Source organism: Pimephales promelas, chromosome 17 (assembly GCF_988280905.1).
Source record: "Pimephales promelas chromosome 17, fPimPro1.hap1.1, whole genome shotgun sequence".
In the NCBI taxonomy this organism is placed as follows: Eukaryota; Metazoa; Chordata; class Actinopteri; order Cypriniformes; family Leuciscidae; genus Pimephales; species Pimephales promelas.
In genome coordinates, this window is record NC_142785.1 from 29999528 (window position 1) to 30018169 (window position 18642).

General features: G+C 36.3%; 1 protein-coding gene across 1 annotated transcript in view; it reads left to right on the plus strand.

Moving 5' to 3' along the window:
• LOC120474748 (serine/threonine-protein kinase H1) overlaps positions 1 to 18247 on the plus strand; it is a 117315-nt gene extending 99068 nt beyond the window's left edge. Inside the window, 4 exon segments of the mRNA XM_089122349.1 lie at positions 7259 to 7794; positions 10142 to 10907; positions 16529 to 16803; positions 16805 to 18247. Of these exon segments, the coding sequence (XP_088978475.1) occupies positions 7523 to 7794; positions 10142 to 10907; positions 16529 to 16803; positions 16805 to 16841 (1350 nt within the window). The 5' untranslated portion in view covers positions 7259 to 7522 and the 3' untranslated portion in view covers positions 16842 to 18247.
• Positions 18248 to 18642: the final 395 nt, after the last annotated feature.

Consider the following 18642-nt stretch of genomic DNA (forward strand, 5'->3'; position numbering starts at 1 on the left):
TTATGCTCATCAAGGATGCATTTATTTAATCAAACAGTAATATTGTGAAATATTATTACAATTTAAAATGTAATTTATTCCTTTGATGGCAAAGCTGAATTTACATCATTATTCCCCCTAGTCTTCAGTGTCACATGATCCTTCAGAAATCATTCTAATGCTGCTTTGCTGCTCAAGAATCAAATATTGCACTGGTTAATATTTGGAAAACATTTTCAGGATTCTTTGATGAATAGAAAGCTCAAAACAACATCATTTCTTTGAAATACAAATCTTTTGTCATGTTATAAATGACATCATTGTAACTTTCGACAAATTTAAAGCATCCTTTCAGAATAAATGTAAAAGTTAAACAATCAACTTTTGAAGGGTATACTTTGCGTATCTGCCTATAATTTGCACCCTAAGTTTTGTATCCGAATCCGAATCTACTTTTATGCAAATTTCTGTTTACTTTTGTTTGATAAACTATGCTGTTTTGTGTCACTTGATGTCCAATGCAAAAGCTCCCTCCTGAAATACAAGCAGACCCGCCACAACACAACATGGTCCAGAAACGGATGGATGCGTTTTCCTGGTTATCTGCTTGTTGTACATGCCTTTCATCTGATAGTCTAGTAGTGTCTCCACCCCTCCTGCCGGTCACCCCGAGGCCAACACCAGCAGAAACCAATTAGCAGAGACGTCCATTAATTGCACATTGGAGAACTGCACATCTACTTGGCTTCATAAAGCAAGAGACACAGGCAGTGCAATCAGTCACTTTAATCAACTTTTTACCGACTGGTGCGATGTTCATGATTTGCTCAATCAAGGCATCATGGGCTATTTGTCTGCTGACCTCTTCCAACCCCACCTCCCCTTGCTCATGTTCCTCCAACAGACTGTCCACAGGAAAATGAGAGTATTCATCAGGGTCTCCCGAGAGAAACAGGCCATTGCTGTGACGAAGGAGTCTCTGCTGCGGTAGACAGAGCCAGTGCCGGTCCCACTCCTCACACTGATTAGTTTAGTTTTCACGCCACAGGGCCATATCCAAGCTGCTTATTGCAGAAGCATCTCAGCAGGATGACCAGGGGAAGAAAAAACAGCCTCACCAGATCTTTGTAGAAAGAAAAGAAAACTAGGCAAATGGATGCGAGGAACGGGAGAGTGGGTGGAACGAGTGATTGATTTGGTCCAGTTCTCTAAGACCTGAAAGGTAAATAAGTCCTTTTTTTTCTCCCACTGATGTCTAACGAACTATGGTGCCTGCAATCAATTCTTCAATTACAAGTCTTGCTAAATTGTAAGACCCAGAGCACATCATAGTTTGAAGTGTTCATTAAAAGCAAATGGATGAATGGATATGTATTTACAACAGCTCCGTGAGCCAATATCACGTTTTCTAAAGCCCCTTTGAGTCCATTAAATATAAAAAGAATGTCTCATCTGAAGAATTTAGTCATGTTCCATCAGATTCTTTAGTCTCTTTAAAGATACACCTTTTCAAATGTTTGATGTGTGTGTGTGTGTGTGTGCACCCTATACCTATTTGAAATACATTTAAGCTAAGTACACTACAAATACATTAACATATTACATGCATGCAACTGTACTGTTAATTTACTAAATTATTATGCTTAAAATCTTTACTAAATTATTATGCTTAAAATAGTGATGAGGTCCAACTAACGCTATATTTAAGCATATTTTATAACTATTGTACGTATATGTTTGGTAGGCTACACTTTAAATATCTTGCATTTAAAGACTAATATCATCCAGAAATCATAATATCTCAATAGATCTTAAAACACGTTGTATGCTTAATTTTAGGAAATGTGCAATGTTAAGTAGCCTATAGAAATATTCCAAATAAAGTATAATTATGATTTTTCTAACAGTAAGTCTCAAGCTATGCCATTAAATATGTTAATGGGTTTGTTTGTAGTATACTGAAATAAAGGTATTTTTAAAACATTTTGGTATAGGTTTTTTTTCACTAGGGTAAACTAAGCAGGAAAAACTAAGATTTCGGACGCAGCCTCAGTGTGGCCGGTCCCATGAGTGATCGCTCTTGTGTTCAAGCACTCGCACGAGCGCTCTTGTAAAAATTGGTTGCAATCTGAAGCATCACCGATAGATGGCGCTAAAAAATACATATAGCACCTTTAAAAAGCTCCATAAAAGTCCAATGTATTTTAAAATTAGTTTTACAGCTTTGTAAAAGTGTGACAGCTTTGTGCGAGGTATAGACAAAATGTTAGTCTGTATAGACCATTTTGCAAGATGTAAACAACACTGGTCCAGAAGCACTTCCTGTTTCAGTTTTTTAACGCTACATAAAAGCTGGGATAAAATACAACCAACAGAACATATAAAACTGAATCAAAAAGTTAAACAAACATCTTTAGGATGTTTTCTTTACATGTGAAATAAAGAAAACAGTTACAAACTGAAACAGGAAGTGTTTCTGGACCAGTGTTGTTTACATCTTGCAAAATGGTCTGAGCGAAGGTCATATTCGGATTCATTGGAAAACATTTAATGTATGTGAAGATTTTTCCGAATTCACCTTTTGTGTCTGACAGAGAAAAATAACACCATTCAGATTTGGAACCGCATGAGGGAGAGTAAATTATGACAGAATTATCCTTCCTCCAGGCAGCCTCATCATCTCACTGACAAGAATGTAAGACTCGGATTTTGGATTTAATAAAACTGCGACTGTTATTGGTAGTCACAGAGAAATGTTCCACACATTCCATTACATTTCTGCTCATAAGTGCAGGAGTTCTCCAGCAAGATCACATTTTGGTGTTGCAGCACTGGATGAGTGTAAACTTTAATGGAGGAGGCAATAAACACACACACATAACGTGGTTTATTTGCAGTGGGCAGAGCAATAATCAGTTCAACAGAGCACAACTGCCTGAGAGAGAGCAACATCTGAACGGTGATTTGACTTTATTTTCAGTAATCCGGGTCCATGTGTTTGTCCGTGTGTGCCAGCAGTATTAAAGGTGCTGTAAGTGATTTGGCTCATTTCCATCATATACAAAATCTCTCCAAAACCCTGCCCTCACAGACATGTCCAACACGATATATGCCAAACTGGAACATTCAAAATGATTGACAGGCAGAGAACATTTCTAATTATCTAGTTCTCTGATTAACTGGACTATCTTTCAGATTGGCTATGTTTAGAATTGCAATATTAGTATAGGTCTACTACTATATATGCATACTGTGCACAAATAAAACCAGAATGACCTGCAAAGTTTTGCTAAATAGGCAAGGCAAGGCAAGTTTATTTATATCACATTACATGGTGCATTCACAAAATAATTGTAAACATAAGATAAAAAAATCTAATAAAAACATGTTTAAAATGTCATAACCACAAAAAAGAATAATAGAGAAAACATAAATATAACATTCTTAAAAGCTGTATTGACCTTCTATTTACAGCATTGAATGTGTAATTGCAGACATTTTAGCTTGTCTTTTTTGACTCATCATTTAATCAGACTGCCAAGTGTTTTGCATTTTAACACAATATTTAATGAAAAGTGCAAAATAGCCATATCTATTTTCAGTATAATAATTGGATGCCAAATGCAAAGTCATTGTGACACTATGATACTTTTTAACGTTTATGAGAGAATAAAGCCACTATTTCACTTACCATTTAAAATGTAAAAAACGGTATGCAGGTTATATTATATTATATTATATTATATTATATTATATTATATTATTATATCCCCTCTAGCATGCAGTTGAGTTCAGTCTCAAGTGTTATTTTTCAAGATGAAATTGTTTCAAAGTTGTTTCTTCTTAGTTACAAGTTAATTTTATTAAGTATACTTCAGTAAATTTCAAGGATATTTTTGTCACAGTCACCAGCTGGGGTGTCCAGGTTGACCACTAAAGGGCACTCCTTCTCTGACCTTCACTCAGCCATGAACTCCAGTCCCCAAAATCCTTTGCCCAGACTCATCATGAACTATTGCGTTCACCTGTTTGTCAGTACATTGTTTGTCTCCCTACTTATACCATGTTCTCTCTGTCATTTCTCATTGAGGTTTTGTAATTGTTACACTGCATGTCTGAGCACTCTCCCTTGTCTCGTGTATGTGGATTGTGGAAGGGTTTTGACCCATTGCCTGGCATGACTATGATTCTGGATTTTTGAATAAAGCTGCGCTTGGACCTTACTTAAGCATTAGAGCGATCCATGACAATTGTTTAAGTAATAATATGAACGGACGATGGTATATTTCTAAGTGTACTATTTCAGTACTTGGGAATGATGTGGCCCACTTTTTAGTGTACAAAAGAATACTTTTTAAATATACTTTAAGTGTAACACTAACCTTTGCAACTTATGATTTACTAGTTAAATACTTGTAGCACATTTTATGAAAGTAGCACATTTTACTTCTTTAATATTTTAAACTGCTTATAAGTTTACTTCAGGTGAATTTCCGGTGAATGTATTCATTTTTATACTTAAACTATACCTTTAACAGTGTATGTTTGAGGAAAACTTTCAATACTTTTAAGTACTTTAAAGTTAATTAATTTGTACCAGTAGACTACACAAAGTTTTCTGTCAGTATAAGTCAAGTATTTAAGTGTAATTTTAAGTGTAGGCTATTTCTGAGAAGTGCATATTAAGTAGACTGAAACTAGGCTATACTTATTTCTAGTTTACGTTATAGCTTGTATAGCTTATTTCTAGTAATAGCACACTTAAACTTCTGTTTTGTAAGGGTCAGTTTGAGCATTCAGCCTGAAGACTGTTTGCAATGATTTTTCACTAGCGCTTATTATGCCCACATCACGTTTCAAAACCGGAAACTGACACCCCATCCTGCTCATTTCGTGTTGTCAATGACTTCTTGTACGAGACAAAGGTTAGTAATTCAAGTTTCTCTTGCCAACTCCATCTGAACGATTATAAATGGGTTTGATTATTCACTTTGTCATGTGTGTCGACTGCATTTATCATGCTGCCTGATAAGCAAAACACAACAAGCACTTCATATGAGTGTAAATCTGCCCATAATTGCTGGGCTCCTCGGTATTGTGACGTTTCCATGGCAATTAAGGTTTCAGATTAGGCAATGGATTAGGTTTGGATTATCTGGGGATTACGATGGATGATCGCAGCAGTCAAAACAAGTTAATTACGCTCTTCATCCATTTATTTCAATCAACTTTGATAAACATAGAAAACTCAATATTGCACTCTAGTGGAGGAGTTGGACATTACACTGAGGCGTGATTAGTCAGACTCATGTAGCCTACTGAAGGTGCATGCATTCATTATATTAATACTATTTTATAGTGTCCGCACCAAATACCAGATGTGTTTTCATTATGTCCAATAAGGATCCAGGTGGTTTGACCGCAGAATTATCAGGCTGAACAGAGGCTTCATTTCATGGAAAGATACTTTTAAATGAGCTCATTCTATTCAGCTTCATTTACAGCTCACTTAAATGTGATGGAAAACGTCCTTGTACTTTTTATGATTAAAGATCAGCTGTTAGCCAGATTATGCAGGTATATTATAGCTCGCTGGAGTCATGAACTCCAGATATGAAATGTCCAGTCCATGAAATGTACAGAACTGTCATGTCTGTTCTGATCAGTCTTTTGGGATTGTACATCTCTATGGACCGGTAAGAAGTGTGAACTGTTCAGTCTTTGGTCGACTGTCATTTAAATTTTAATGATAATTGGAAAAAATCCCATTAAATGGGCATGAGCTATAATAGGTGGGTATTTTTCTATGATTATAGCTAGCTATATTGCATTTATATTAATGTCCCATTCCCATAGACTTCCCTTCCTATCTTAATACGCCTACATGAAAGCTCTTGGTGCATTTTCAGTAAATGTTGCCTTTTTTTTACAATTAAGAGGCGTCATTTAATGACAAAATAACAGGCTTCTGAACATGAAGATTCAAGATTCTTTATTGTTACTATACCAAGGATTGGAGCAATCCTTACATTGCAATCACATATAACTTTAGTGTTTGAAAACATAATATTTTGGTTAAAAAAATTGCAACACTAAAGGATTAGTTGGCTTAAAAAAAAAATAAAATAAAAACTTTTGCTGATAATTTACTCACCCCCATGTCATCCAAGATGTCCATGTCTTTCTTTCTTCAGTCGAAAAGAAATTAAGGTTTTTGATTAAAACATTCCAGGATTTTCTCCATATAATGCACTTCAATGGGAACCAAATGGTTCAAGGTCCAAAAGACAGTTTCAGTGCAAACTACAAACTGTGCAAAGGGCTTTAAACGACACCAGACGATGAATAAGGGTCTTATCAAGTGAAACGATTGCTCATTTAAAAAAAAAAGTTTAAGTTTTATAAGCTCAAATGCTCGCCTTGCTCTGTTCTGTGATGCGCGTTCGTTACTCTCCTGTTTGAACTTGTTCATCAAAATGAACAAATCTTTTTCTGAGTCAGTTCATTCATTTCGTTCGTTGAATGAACCAAATGACATGAAAAAAGATTCGTTCATTTTGATAAACGAGTTCGAACAGGAGAGTCACGAACGCGCATCACAGAACAGAGCAAGGCGAGCATTTGAGCTTATAAAACGTAAACTTTGTTATTTTTTAAAATGAGCGATCGTTTCGCTTGATAAGACCCTTATCCATCGTCTGGTGTCATTTAAAGCCCTTTGAACAGTTTGCAGTTTGCACTGAAACTCTCATTTGGACCTTGAACCGTTTGGTTCCCATTGAAGTGCATTATATGGAGAAAATCCTGGAATGTTTTCATCAAAAACCTTAATTTCTTTTTGACTGAAGAAAGAAAGACATGGACATCTTGGATAACATGGGGCTGAGTAAATTATCAGCAAGTGTTTTTTTTTTTTTTTAAAGTGAACTACTCCTTTTAATTATATTTTTCAGTGTATAAGACAATGTGCAATATATATATAATTTGTTTTTTTTACATAATATTTTTTATTTACAATTGTGCTATGACATTTGCCCTTTGAATAATCAAGGTTTCCTCTTTTGACATTTTTGAATGAGTGACGAGATAAAATGATTCAGAGGTAAATTTGTCTTAGAGTTTGTATCAATATCTTATGGATTATGTCATAGATTCATGCATCCAGTTTTTACAGATAAAACCCTAAATAAGTGTTTCATTTTCATACTTCACTGTGACTTTAAAAAGTATGTATGGTTTCATCCACAGGTGATCAAGCTGCCTTTGTTTTCTGTTACAGGGCAATTACTAGCGTTGTTAAAAGGCCCCTGATATCAAACACCCGGCCCGTGGATCAAACACCCATCACTCAGGTGTGAGTTATTGCACCTGTGCTGAAAATGCACCGGTCGTGTGCAAGTGCACTACAGCTGATGATCCTCCAAACCAGCCCTGTGTGCGAAGAGAAGGATCTGTGACTCTTAATTCAGGTAGACAAGTGTCAGCTCTTTAACACCATCTGGATGGATCATTTCCATGCTTCTCTCCCTGTAAGGTCTTTATAATGGGAAGTAGTTCTGGCAAAGTGTTACCCGAGCCCTCCAAAAATGGATGTTTTTCTCTTATCAACTCTGTTGTGAACTTCAAGAAACAAGAGACTGACAGGGAAAAGTGTGACGAGAAACAACAAGCTTGGCTTTGGAGGAGAAGAAGTGGTAGAAGGGCTTCCCGAGAAGGAAGATCAGAAGGAGTCAAGGAACTGGATCGTCTGGAGGAGAGGATGAGGAATCCTAACGCAAAGTTTCGTGCAAAGTTTGATCCACGCGTCACTGCAAGGTACTGATGATGTGCTTGCTTTGAGTGTGTTCAGAACAGCACACTACCATACTGCAAAAAATAGAATGAGCAATACGTAGAATGGACACTTTATGGTGCACAGTATCTGAATTTTATGTGTGTATTTGCAATGGTATTTGAAGTTTAGCAAAAATATTATATATAAAGTTCAGTTTCCATGGTGATATTAAATAAAAAATATATGCACTACTGTTTTAGTTTGCGGCGGGGAAGATTTTTTGACTAATATTTTTGAAAGAAGTAGGCTATACCTTATGCTCACCAAGGCTGTGTTTATGCAGTAAAAACAGTAATGTTGTGAAATATTATTGCATAAATTATTTAAAAATGTCATTTTTATTGCTAAGCTGATTTTTCAGCACAGTTTTCAGTGTCACATGATCCTTCAGAAAGCTCTTTTTTCTTTTTTACAGGAATATTTTTTTTCAACAACAATTCACAACAAAAGTGAATAAGCTCCAAATAATTTGACACAGTGCTGCATTGCACAATGCACTTTTAAGGTTCATTGTGACAAATTAATTCGTAATAATCTCAGCTGCAGTTTCACTGTAAAACAATATTTTCATGATTTGTAATCACAACATTTTGTCTTTTGTCAAATCAACTTAATAATTTATATAGTTCAGATAACATAATATTTTGAGTTTCTGATGATTAAATCACTCTCCTTCATTGTATTAACTCAATTTTTCCTTTTCAATGAATTTGAAATTTTAAGGCAGCCAGGTTACTTAATTTTTTAAGTTAAACCAACAATATTTTTGTACAGTGTTGTTAAATCTAGTTGCCAGTATTCAGTGTACATGCAGTATGCGGTAAACAGGAAGCTATTATTGCATTCCTAACATAACCTTTATGAACAATTCTTGACAATGCCATAAACTTTATTACTTTAGACTGGATGACCGAATTAAGCTATCAAACACGACATGTCAATTAAAGCTCTCTGCTATAATGAAATGCTTTATCATATTTATTAGTCCACCAGTGCCCCTCTCAGCATTTAATATCAGGCTAAAGGTAATAATGAAATGTAATTTATGAAATAATGAGATGTAATTTAATTTGATGTGTCCAATTACAGCCGCACAATAGTCTATCATAGCAGATGCTTTAGTGTTCAACAGGGTTATTATAATTAACTAAAACTAAAACCATAAAAAAAAAACATTTTCATTACTTGAAATAAAATAAATGAGAACTGATATGAAATAAAAAAGAAAAATGACTTAGGCCTAATTATAAATCACTGTAATTTGTTGTATAACTTATTTTATTTCAGCTAGTTGCCACGGAAACATTTCAAATTTTAATTTAGTTTAACATGTACTGAAATAAAACTTGAATAACAATGAATAAATTATTTAGGCAATTTAAAAAAAAAATGTCAAAAAGTAAGAACGTAAAAAGTAATAATTTATATATACTGTATATAAATTATTTATTATGCTTTTTTTAAATGTTCAACTTTCTTTAGTTTGTAATTTTGCTGTTTGAGCATGATAAAGATCTGCAAAGTTACAAAGTACAGTCACTCCAAAATGAGTTATTCTCAGTGTCACTGTTTCTGAACTTCATGAAACGCCTCCATTAGTCTTGAGTCACAATAATCCTCATTTAAATGGAAAAGACATGCAAAATAAAAAGGTGTGAGGCCTGGTTAAGTTGTGTTAACACCGTGTTGATGTAAGGGTACAGTATGGTAAGGGCTGTGGCATTTCTGAAACACATTCAGACCAGTTGACCAATCACAACACACTGCTCCAGCCAACCAATCAGAGCACATTGCGCTATTCAGGAGGAGGGGCTTCATAGAGACACGAACTAAACAGAGTGTTACTGACAGACTGGAATAGTGTCAAATATATGAAAATAATGTGTTTAAAGCATGAAAACCTTTTCAGACCCCTAAAATAAAATCCAGACCATAGACTGAAACAGATATACATATTTGAGAAGATGACTGCGGATTTGCAGTTTAAATCTGACATTTTTTGACAGAAGTGGGCATTAATTAAAAATTAGCTGGAAATAAATAGACTTGATATATGTTAATTTATGAATAATGCAGATAGTGTACTGGTATGCGGTGTATTCTTTGAAGTGCTGTCAAGGGCTTGTGTTTTTTTTTTTTTTTTTTTAAGCTTTTTATTGATTATTTTTATTTTCTTTTATTTTTTATTTTATTTTTTATTTTTATTTTAGAAAAGTTCAATAAAAACATAGTAAAAAAAAAATCCAGACTAAAAGGGCATTATACGACCTCTTAAATAACTCCAATAGTCTCTAAATGATCCTAAAATAGTGTTTTTATATGTTCTAGGTATGACATCAAGGCTCTGATTGGCTGTGGGAGCTTCAGCCGTGTGGTTCGTGCTGAGCACCGGCGCTCGCGCCAACCCTTCGCCATCAAACTTCTGGAGGTCAAAGGTCGTGAGGGTCACGAGGCCTGTCAAGCAGAGCTCGGCGTCCTGCGACGGGTGAACCACATAAATGTCATCCGCCTGGCTGAGGTGTTCGAAACGCCACATCGCGTCTACCTGGTTCTGGAGCTGGCCACCGGAGGAGAGCTCTTGGAGCGCACGCTCGCCCGAGGAACCTTCAGAGAACGGGACGCCACCAAAGCCTTGAAGATGGTGGCCAGCGGGCTGTGCTATCTCCACTCTCTGGGCGTCATCCACAGGGACCTCAAACCTGAAAACCTACTGTACTACCACCCGGGACAGGACTCGCGCTTGATCATAACAGACTTTGGGCTCGCTTGTTGGGACAAGACACCGGCCTCATTTCAAAGCAAGGAAGATACAAGTGTTTCAACTCACGACACGAGCTGCGACTCGTCCTTTAGCACTGTAGACTTTGAGAAGAGCCGTCAGAGTAAAGATTGGGCTGTGAGGACACTCTGCGGGACACCGGAGTACCTGGCCCCTGAGATGCTGGCTCAGACACCCTGTGGCCGTGCTGTGGATATGTGGGCGCTGGGCGTCATCACTTACATCGTGCTGAGCGGATCACTGCCCTTCGACCAGAGCAGCCGACCGAGGCTCTTCAGGGCCATTCTCAGGGGCAGCTTCAGTTTCCATGGTGATGTGAGTGTCAAAATACCTTTCCGCACTGTTATCTTGCAATGAGCACAAATGCACACATTCAGTGGCCTAAAAAGTATTTGGACACGTAAGACTAAGGATGAACCGATTTTTTTATAACCGATAACGATTTTAAAGGAGTAATTTACTCACCCCCATTTCATCCAAGATGTCCACGTCTTCCTTTCTTCAGTCAAAAAGAAATTAAGGTTTTTGATGAAAACATTCCAGGATTTTTCTCAATATAATGCACTTCAGTGGGAACCAAACGGTTCAAGGTCCAAAAGACAGTTTCAAACTGCAAACTCTTCAAACGACACCAGACGATGAATAAGGGTCTTATCAAGCGAAATGATCGCTCATTTAAAAAAAAAAAATAGCAAAGTTTAAGTTTTATAAGCTCAAATGCTCGCCTTGCTCTGTTCTGTGATGCGCGTTCGTGACTCTCCTGTTCGAACTCGTTCATCAAAATGAACGAATCTTTTTTCGAGTCATTTGGTTCATTCAACAAACGACCCTTATTCATCATCTGGAATCATTTAAAGCCCTTTGAAGCTGCACTGAAACTCTCATTTGGACCTTGAACCGTTTGGTTCCCATTGAAGTCCATTATATGGAGAAAATGCTGGAATGTTTTCATCAAAAACCTTAATTTCTTTTCGACTGAAGAAAGAAAGACATGGACATCTTGGATGACATGGGGGTGAGTAAATTATCAGCAAACGTTTTTTTTTTTTTTTTTTTTTTTTTTATGAACTACTCCTTTAACTATTGGCCACTTTACAACATTTAGAAGTTATTTTTTGCTAAAGAATATTTCATAAAACAACATTATTTTACCCAGAGAAAAAAACTGGATTATGCAGTTAATAAATATAGCCGATACATTGTTGCATCTCTGCTTAAACATGAAATTGTCTGAATCTCATTGCATTAGATGCAGTTTTAAGTAAAGTACCAAATATTAAATCACGATTTAAGTGACTTTTTTAAAAACATTAACAAATCTTACCGACCCAAACATGTATAAATTCCGTTTTAAAGCCATAATTACATGTAATACATTTTTTAACTGACTAACTGTATCCAAATACTTTTTGGGGCAACTATTTTGTGGTATATTTTTTTTTTGTGTGTGTACTTATGATCTTCATAATCAAAATTGAGCTTGTGATGGCCTAGACCACCAGCACTTAGACACCTGGAATGAACCAGAGCAATGAAACATTCAGCCAAGTGTAAAGTAAAGGGCAAACAGGGTTTGTGTGTGTGGGAAGGTGAAATCTGGTCACCTGTGTAAACAGCCACCAGCTACCTGACTTATGTGTGGCGCCCACCCACAGCTCGTCAGCTTGCTTTGTCTCAAGGGTGTGTGTGTGTGTGTGTGTGAGGTTAGAGGTGGTAATCAGAAAGGAAGGAGAGGGTGAGAGGAGCTTCACCACAGGGCTTTTGTCGCCTTTAAACTGCAAACACACACAGACACGCACATTTCTTTATCACTTCTAACCCCCTAGAGCTGTGAAATTATAAGTGCAATAGTACAAAACAATAATGCTGTTGTCTTAAAGAGAAATAAAATAAACTTGGAAGCTTTTTATAATCCTGCTGCTGCTAAATAAGTATTAATGTCATTTATATATTCTAAAGGATTAGGAACACCTGTTCAATTTCTCGTTAATGCAATTATCTAACCAACCAATCGCATGGCAGTTGCTTCAATGCATTTAGGGGTGTGGTCCTGGTCAAGACAATCTCCTGAACTCCAAACTGAATGTCAGAATGGGGGAAAAAAGTGATTTAAGCAATTTTGAGCGTGGCATGGTTCTTGGTGCCAGACGGGCCGTTCTGAGTATTTCACAATCTACTCAGTTACTGGGATTTTCATGCACAACCATTTCTAGGGTTTACAAAGAATGGTGTGAAAAGGGAAAAACATCTAGTATGCGGCAGTCCTGTGGGCCAAAATGCCTTGTTGATGATGAGGTCAGAGGAAAATGGGCCGACTGATTCAAGCTGATAGAAGAGCAACTTTGACTGAAATAACCACTCGTTACAACCGAGGTATTCAGCAAAGCATTTGTGAAGCCACAACACGCACAACCTTGAGGCGGAAGGGCTACAACAGCAGAAGATCCCACCGGGTACCACTCATCTCCACTACAAATAGGAAAAAGAGGCGACAATTTACACAAACTCACCAAAATCGGACAGTTGAAGACTGGAAAATGTGATGAGTCTCGATTAAAGTAAGTAACCAAACCCTAATCTTATCCCTAACTCTATAGTACATTTAGTTAATTAATATTACACTGTACTTACTTACGCAAGACACCTTAAAATAAAGTGTAACAAAGTTCAAAAATATGTGAAACAATTGTAAGAACTTGCTATGTGCAGTTTTGCTATATTGATTTGATGTATTCATGTTTCCACAGATTTTTCATTTAAATTCTGTTTTTAAACCCTGCGGCTACTTATATTTCCTGTATATTAATGTTAAAGTTAATCAAAAGATCTCGAAGTGGCGACACACTGTGCGCTGAACCCACCTGGTCATTTAGAGCACGTGTTTCATCTCTCTCATTTAATACTACACAGATTATACTCGCACTTATTAATGACTCTGGAGAACGCTACACAACAAAGTTGAAAAACTTTGGACTAAACCTTTTTTTCATTAAAGCCTCATTGCAGAAATGCTTTTTTATCTGCGCCTCAGAGTGAATTCAAATACTGTGCTTTGGTGTGTAATTAGAAACCAGTGAGCCATCCTTTATAGGTTAAACACATGCAGGCACGCGGCGCACGGACCCATGTTTCTGCTCAGATATAACCACATGAATACACAATCGCTCTTCAGGACAGAATGATAGATTGAACCACACAACACCAGAGGTAGTTGTTCAGCTCTCACTATGTTTTATTGATGTCAGATTTCTCTCTTTTCCTTGATGAAATTGTTGGATTCTTTGTTTAGACCACAGCAAGACTAATGCACCTTAATGTTTTCTTGTAAAACTCGTACACGCTTTCTTTTTCTTGAACGCGTTTCTGTGTGTTTGAATGAAACTTGCTCTTTAAAACCCATTTGTCTGCAACAGACTTGCAATTGTCAATTTCATGGCTGATTAATTGTCATTACTGGATATATATGTGTGTGTGTGTGTGTGTGTGTGTGTGTGTGTGTGTGTCTGTGTGGCCCGGCCCGGGTAAACATTGTGGTCACAATGTAGAAAGAAGTGTAGTCTAAAAAATGCTGGGTTGTTTTAACCCAATTTTGGGTCAAAAATGGACAAACCCAGCCATTGGGTTAAATTCCATTTTTAACCCAATGTATGAGTTTGTCCATATTTGACCCCAAATTGGGTTAAAACACCCCAGCATTTTTTAGAGTGTAGTCATTTTTGACCTTGTGCATCCTCAGAAAAAAAAATGGTACAAAAGCTGTTACTCTTAAAAAGGTTGTTTGTACCATTTAGGTATTACAGTATATGTAAGCTACCCTTTTGGTACCAATATGCACTCTTTGGGTACAAAGGTGTACACTCTAAAATTGCTGGGTTGTTTTAACCCAACTTTGGGTCAAATATGGACAAACCCAAACGTTGGGTTAAAAATGTAATTAAAATATTTAACCCAATGGCTGGGTTTGTCCATTTTTGACCCAAAGTTGGGTTAAAACAACCCAGCAATTTTTAAAGTGTACCTTTTGAAAGGGCTTCCACCCCAGACTTTGTGTCCCCATGAGGAAAACAGCTTATAAATCATTGCATGTTTTTTTTTTTTAAATGTAAAAATGCAGAATTTACCCATTTACCCTACCCATCACAGAAAATACCCATTTTCTGTGATGGGTAGGGTTAGGGACAGGAATATACAGTTTATATAGTATATCAATTATTATGAATGTGGTAAGTCCCCATAAAACATGGAAAAACAGTGAGTGTGTGTGACAGAGAGAGAGTATGTTCCTCTGAGAGCTTCTCAAATAACAGAGATGGTAAACTCCCTCAAATTAGCAATGAGTCACAGATCTATTCAAAACCGGTGACATTTATTGACTAATGTCTTCACATTCAGACTGCGACGAGGCGAAAATGCCAAGTTATATATCTAATGCAGCTTAAGAGGCAGAAGCGTCGGTGGCACAGGTCAGTGGTGGTCAGACGCCGGCGGTCCGGTCTCCATTCAGGCAGAATCTGTGTGTGTGTGTGTGTGTGTACTTAGTGACATTTACAGCCATAGATGTGCAGTGTTGGCTCTCAGATCTGTGATGATGTGATGCTGTTCTAAACACAGACTGAATGCAAAACCTGCAATGACTGGAAAGTAATGTTAGTGTGTGTGTTCATGCAGGGAAAGTGTGTGTTGGAGGGCTTGCTGGGTCTGAGCTACAGGATTCTGATAAAGATATTTCATTACTTGGTGTCTTTGAATCATGCAGATCTGTAAAACATTCTCTCCAGATCGTTGGTGTTAATTTAAAATGTTCCTTTTTTTATTTGAAGTGGTTATTTTAAGGAATAATACAAATATATAAAAATATACTTTTACTTTCACAACTCAAAGCTTTCCCAGCTAGGTTTGTTTATATATGTAATATACATGTCCACTAGCAGATATTAAAATTCTGCACACCCCTGTTAAAACAGCTTTTTTGTGTGATGTAAAAAAATGAAGTAAAGATAATAGTATTAGTTCAGGGTGCACACTTATGCACTTCACTCTTAGAAGAAAAGGTTCTATATAGATCCTTAAAAGGTTCTATCAGCACTACGTATTTGGAACCCCTAAAAGGTTCTATACTTCTAATATAGAAGGTTCTTAGAAGGTTCTTTGTAACCAGGAAAAAGGTTCTATATGGAACCTTTTGGGTTCATTCATTATCATTTCTTTTGTCCTTTCCGGATTTCATATTATTGACAAACATCAAGACCCTAAAATGTATTTATGAATGCATGTGAATGATAACAAAATTTAAGATATGGGGGTTAGAATATGTCTATATTTATATCATTTTATGTAGTTAATCAATATCACACGAAGAAGAGTGCCATTTCAGTTTTTCTCCTCCAAAAATCAGCATGATTAAAATGTGATAAAGTTACTACAACAGTTTAATAAACCATAATTTAATTACAACTACAAAATGTTGCAGCATAATGTAATATATGAATGAACAATAGCCTATAAAGGACCTTTGTGCCAAAAGGGTTCTTTCTTGTCATTATAGAACCTTTTTTAGCATTAAAGGAGTCTTTGGGGCTTCTTCGTAATGCTTCATAACCCCAATGAACCCTTTTTTCTAAGAGTGTAGGTTATTTCAGGATTACATGTAGGTTGTATTTTTATTTTTATTTTTTTTAGTTGCAAAAGTTGTGATATCATCTATCTCTGTTTTATTGTTCACATCAGAACAATCAGGGGTGTTTAACAGTGTGTATTTGCACCATATTTATTTGTTTTCGATGTATTTGTTCTATTTTGTTTTGTTGAGCATGTAATTGATGACCTCATTAACATATGACTGACTACCCACATTCACAAATCACAGCAACTCTCCGTGTGTGTGTGTGTGTGTGTGTGTGAAAAACCTTTGATCATTCTCAATCTCTCTCTTTCAGCCATGGAAATCAGTATCTACATTGGCCAAAAGCTTCATCGATCACCTCCTGACCCTTGACCCCGAGCACCGCATGACCGCCGAGGAAGCTCTAAAGCACCCGTGGCTGGTCAGCATGGCAGCCTGTTCCTCTAACAAGAACCTACACCGCTCCATTTCCCGAAACCTCCAGCGGCGGGCGTCATGGGCCTCCTCTCGCTGCCCCAGCTCGGGCTCTACTCCCGGGTCACGGATATCGACAAAGTCTGGGTCACGGCCAGGTTCTGGGTTACGGTTACAGCGACAGGTCACAGTGCCTGAAGATCGCTGCTTAGTATAGGGTCAAGTTTGGGCTGGTTAGCGTGGACCCATGTGAGAGGCCCAAAGTGCTGACACTCATGTAAAAGAGAAAAAACAGCCGGTTTAATTCTGAAAATCAATGAAATTACATAATAATTGGACCTCCAGGAACAAAATTAAAGGATTAAAAATGTACATGATCCCGAATCCTTGTAGATTAACTTTAATGTAGAAATAGAGTTTTTTTTTAAAAAGGTTTATCATCACTTATGCACCCATACTAATATATTTATGATGCATTGATAGTCTCTCCTGCTCATGATGAACTACTCGAGTTTAATGTCTCCTCTATAAAAGAAAAGCTAGGATCAGCACCTCTGCTCCGTTCTCCCACGTTCATTCCTTCATTAATCAGATGAGGATGAGCTGATTATATAAACTCACTATTTTATTTTAAAATATACATTTTTCACCTGTGAAGAATCGCACACTGGACTAAAATACAACTGTTCTGCAGGTTTTATGTCCTGCTTTTCTTCATATTACTGTTTTCATTTGGCAAAGAGCCCCTGCAGATTGATTGTGTGAAGAAGTTAAGATTTTTATTAGCAATTGATGCATTAAATTCATCAAAAATCAGCAAATCAGCATATTAGAATGATAAGACACTGAAGACTGGAGTAATGATGCTGAAAATTCAGCTTTGCATCACAGGAATAAATTACATTTTGAAATAAAACATTCAAATAATAGTTCATTTGAATTGTAAAAATATTTCACATTATTGCTATTTTTACTGTATTTTTGAGCAAAGAAATGCAGCCTTGGGGTGCATTAGAGACTTCTTTCAAAAACATGAAATAATGTGGGTCAATGTTTTACAAAAGCTCAACACTAGCTCTCTTCTGTCATGAATAACTGTTTTAAAACTGTGTTTAGAGTTAGGAAGTAGCTTTATGGTGAAATATGGTAATGCCCTTGTAGAGAAAAAGAAAGATATGCAGTGAGTGCCCTCTGTTGGACAAATATTCAATTGCATAGATTTTTTTTTTTTTTTTTTTTTTTACATTACATAAGTAGGAAAATGACGTCTCTTTGTTCAAACACATGTTTGTTCGAAAACACTAATTCTGATATGTGATAAAATGCTGTTGGGACCAACATTTTCTTATGCTTGTATTACTGAGAAACATTTTCATTTTCTCACCATTAGATGTAATCGTCATTACATTTGTTTTCTTCTACCCATTTGTTTTTAATTTATTTTGAGTCTGTTTTATTTTGCTCTGGTGGGAAATATTTAAGCATCTTCATATAAAGCTGTTTTGTGCATTGGGCCGTTCTGCTCTCAGCTCAATATCTGTTAATGTGTGTGTGATGACTACTAAAGAAATCTTGACCATTACACAGAATTAGCAATACAATAACCATGAAGACCTTGGCTGCTACTGAATTCCTGTGCTTTATTTATGAATCTAGGAATTCAATCTGTCAATTAAACCATGAGGAAAAAATGAAAAGAACGGCTTGATGGTTTTCTGCCATTTTTACTTGGCTCCATTATCATTAACTAAAACCAGTGTTCGGTGGAATTCATTATAAGTAATTAATTTCTGTTAATTTTTTTTTTCCATGAAAAGGTAAAGTATGGGATTTTACTGAAATTAATTAGTTCTGATGTAATTGCATTAAATTGACTGTAGAACAATTCTATATAAAACAATTGTACATTTAAAGAACGTTTATTAAAATGTAACATCTAAGGTCAAAATGTTTTTAATGTAGGCTAACCTCCCTTTAAATACTTTTGTCAGTACAAGAATAATGTATTTATAT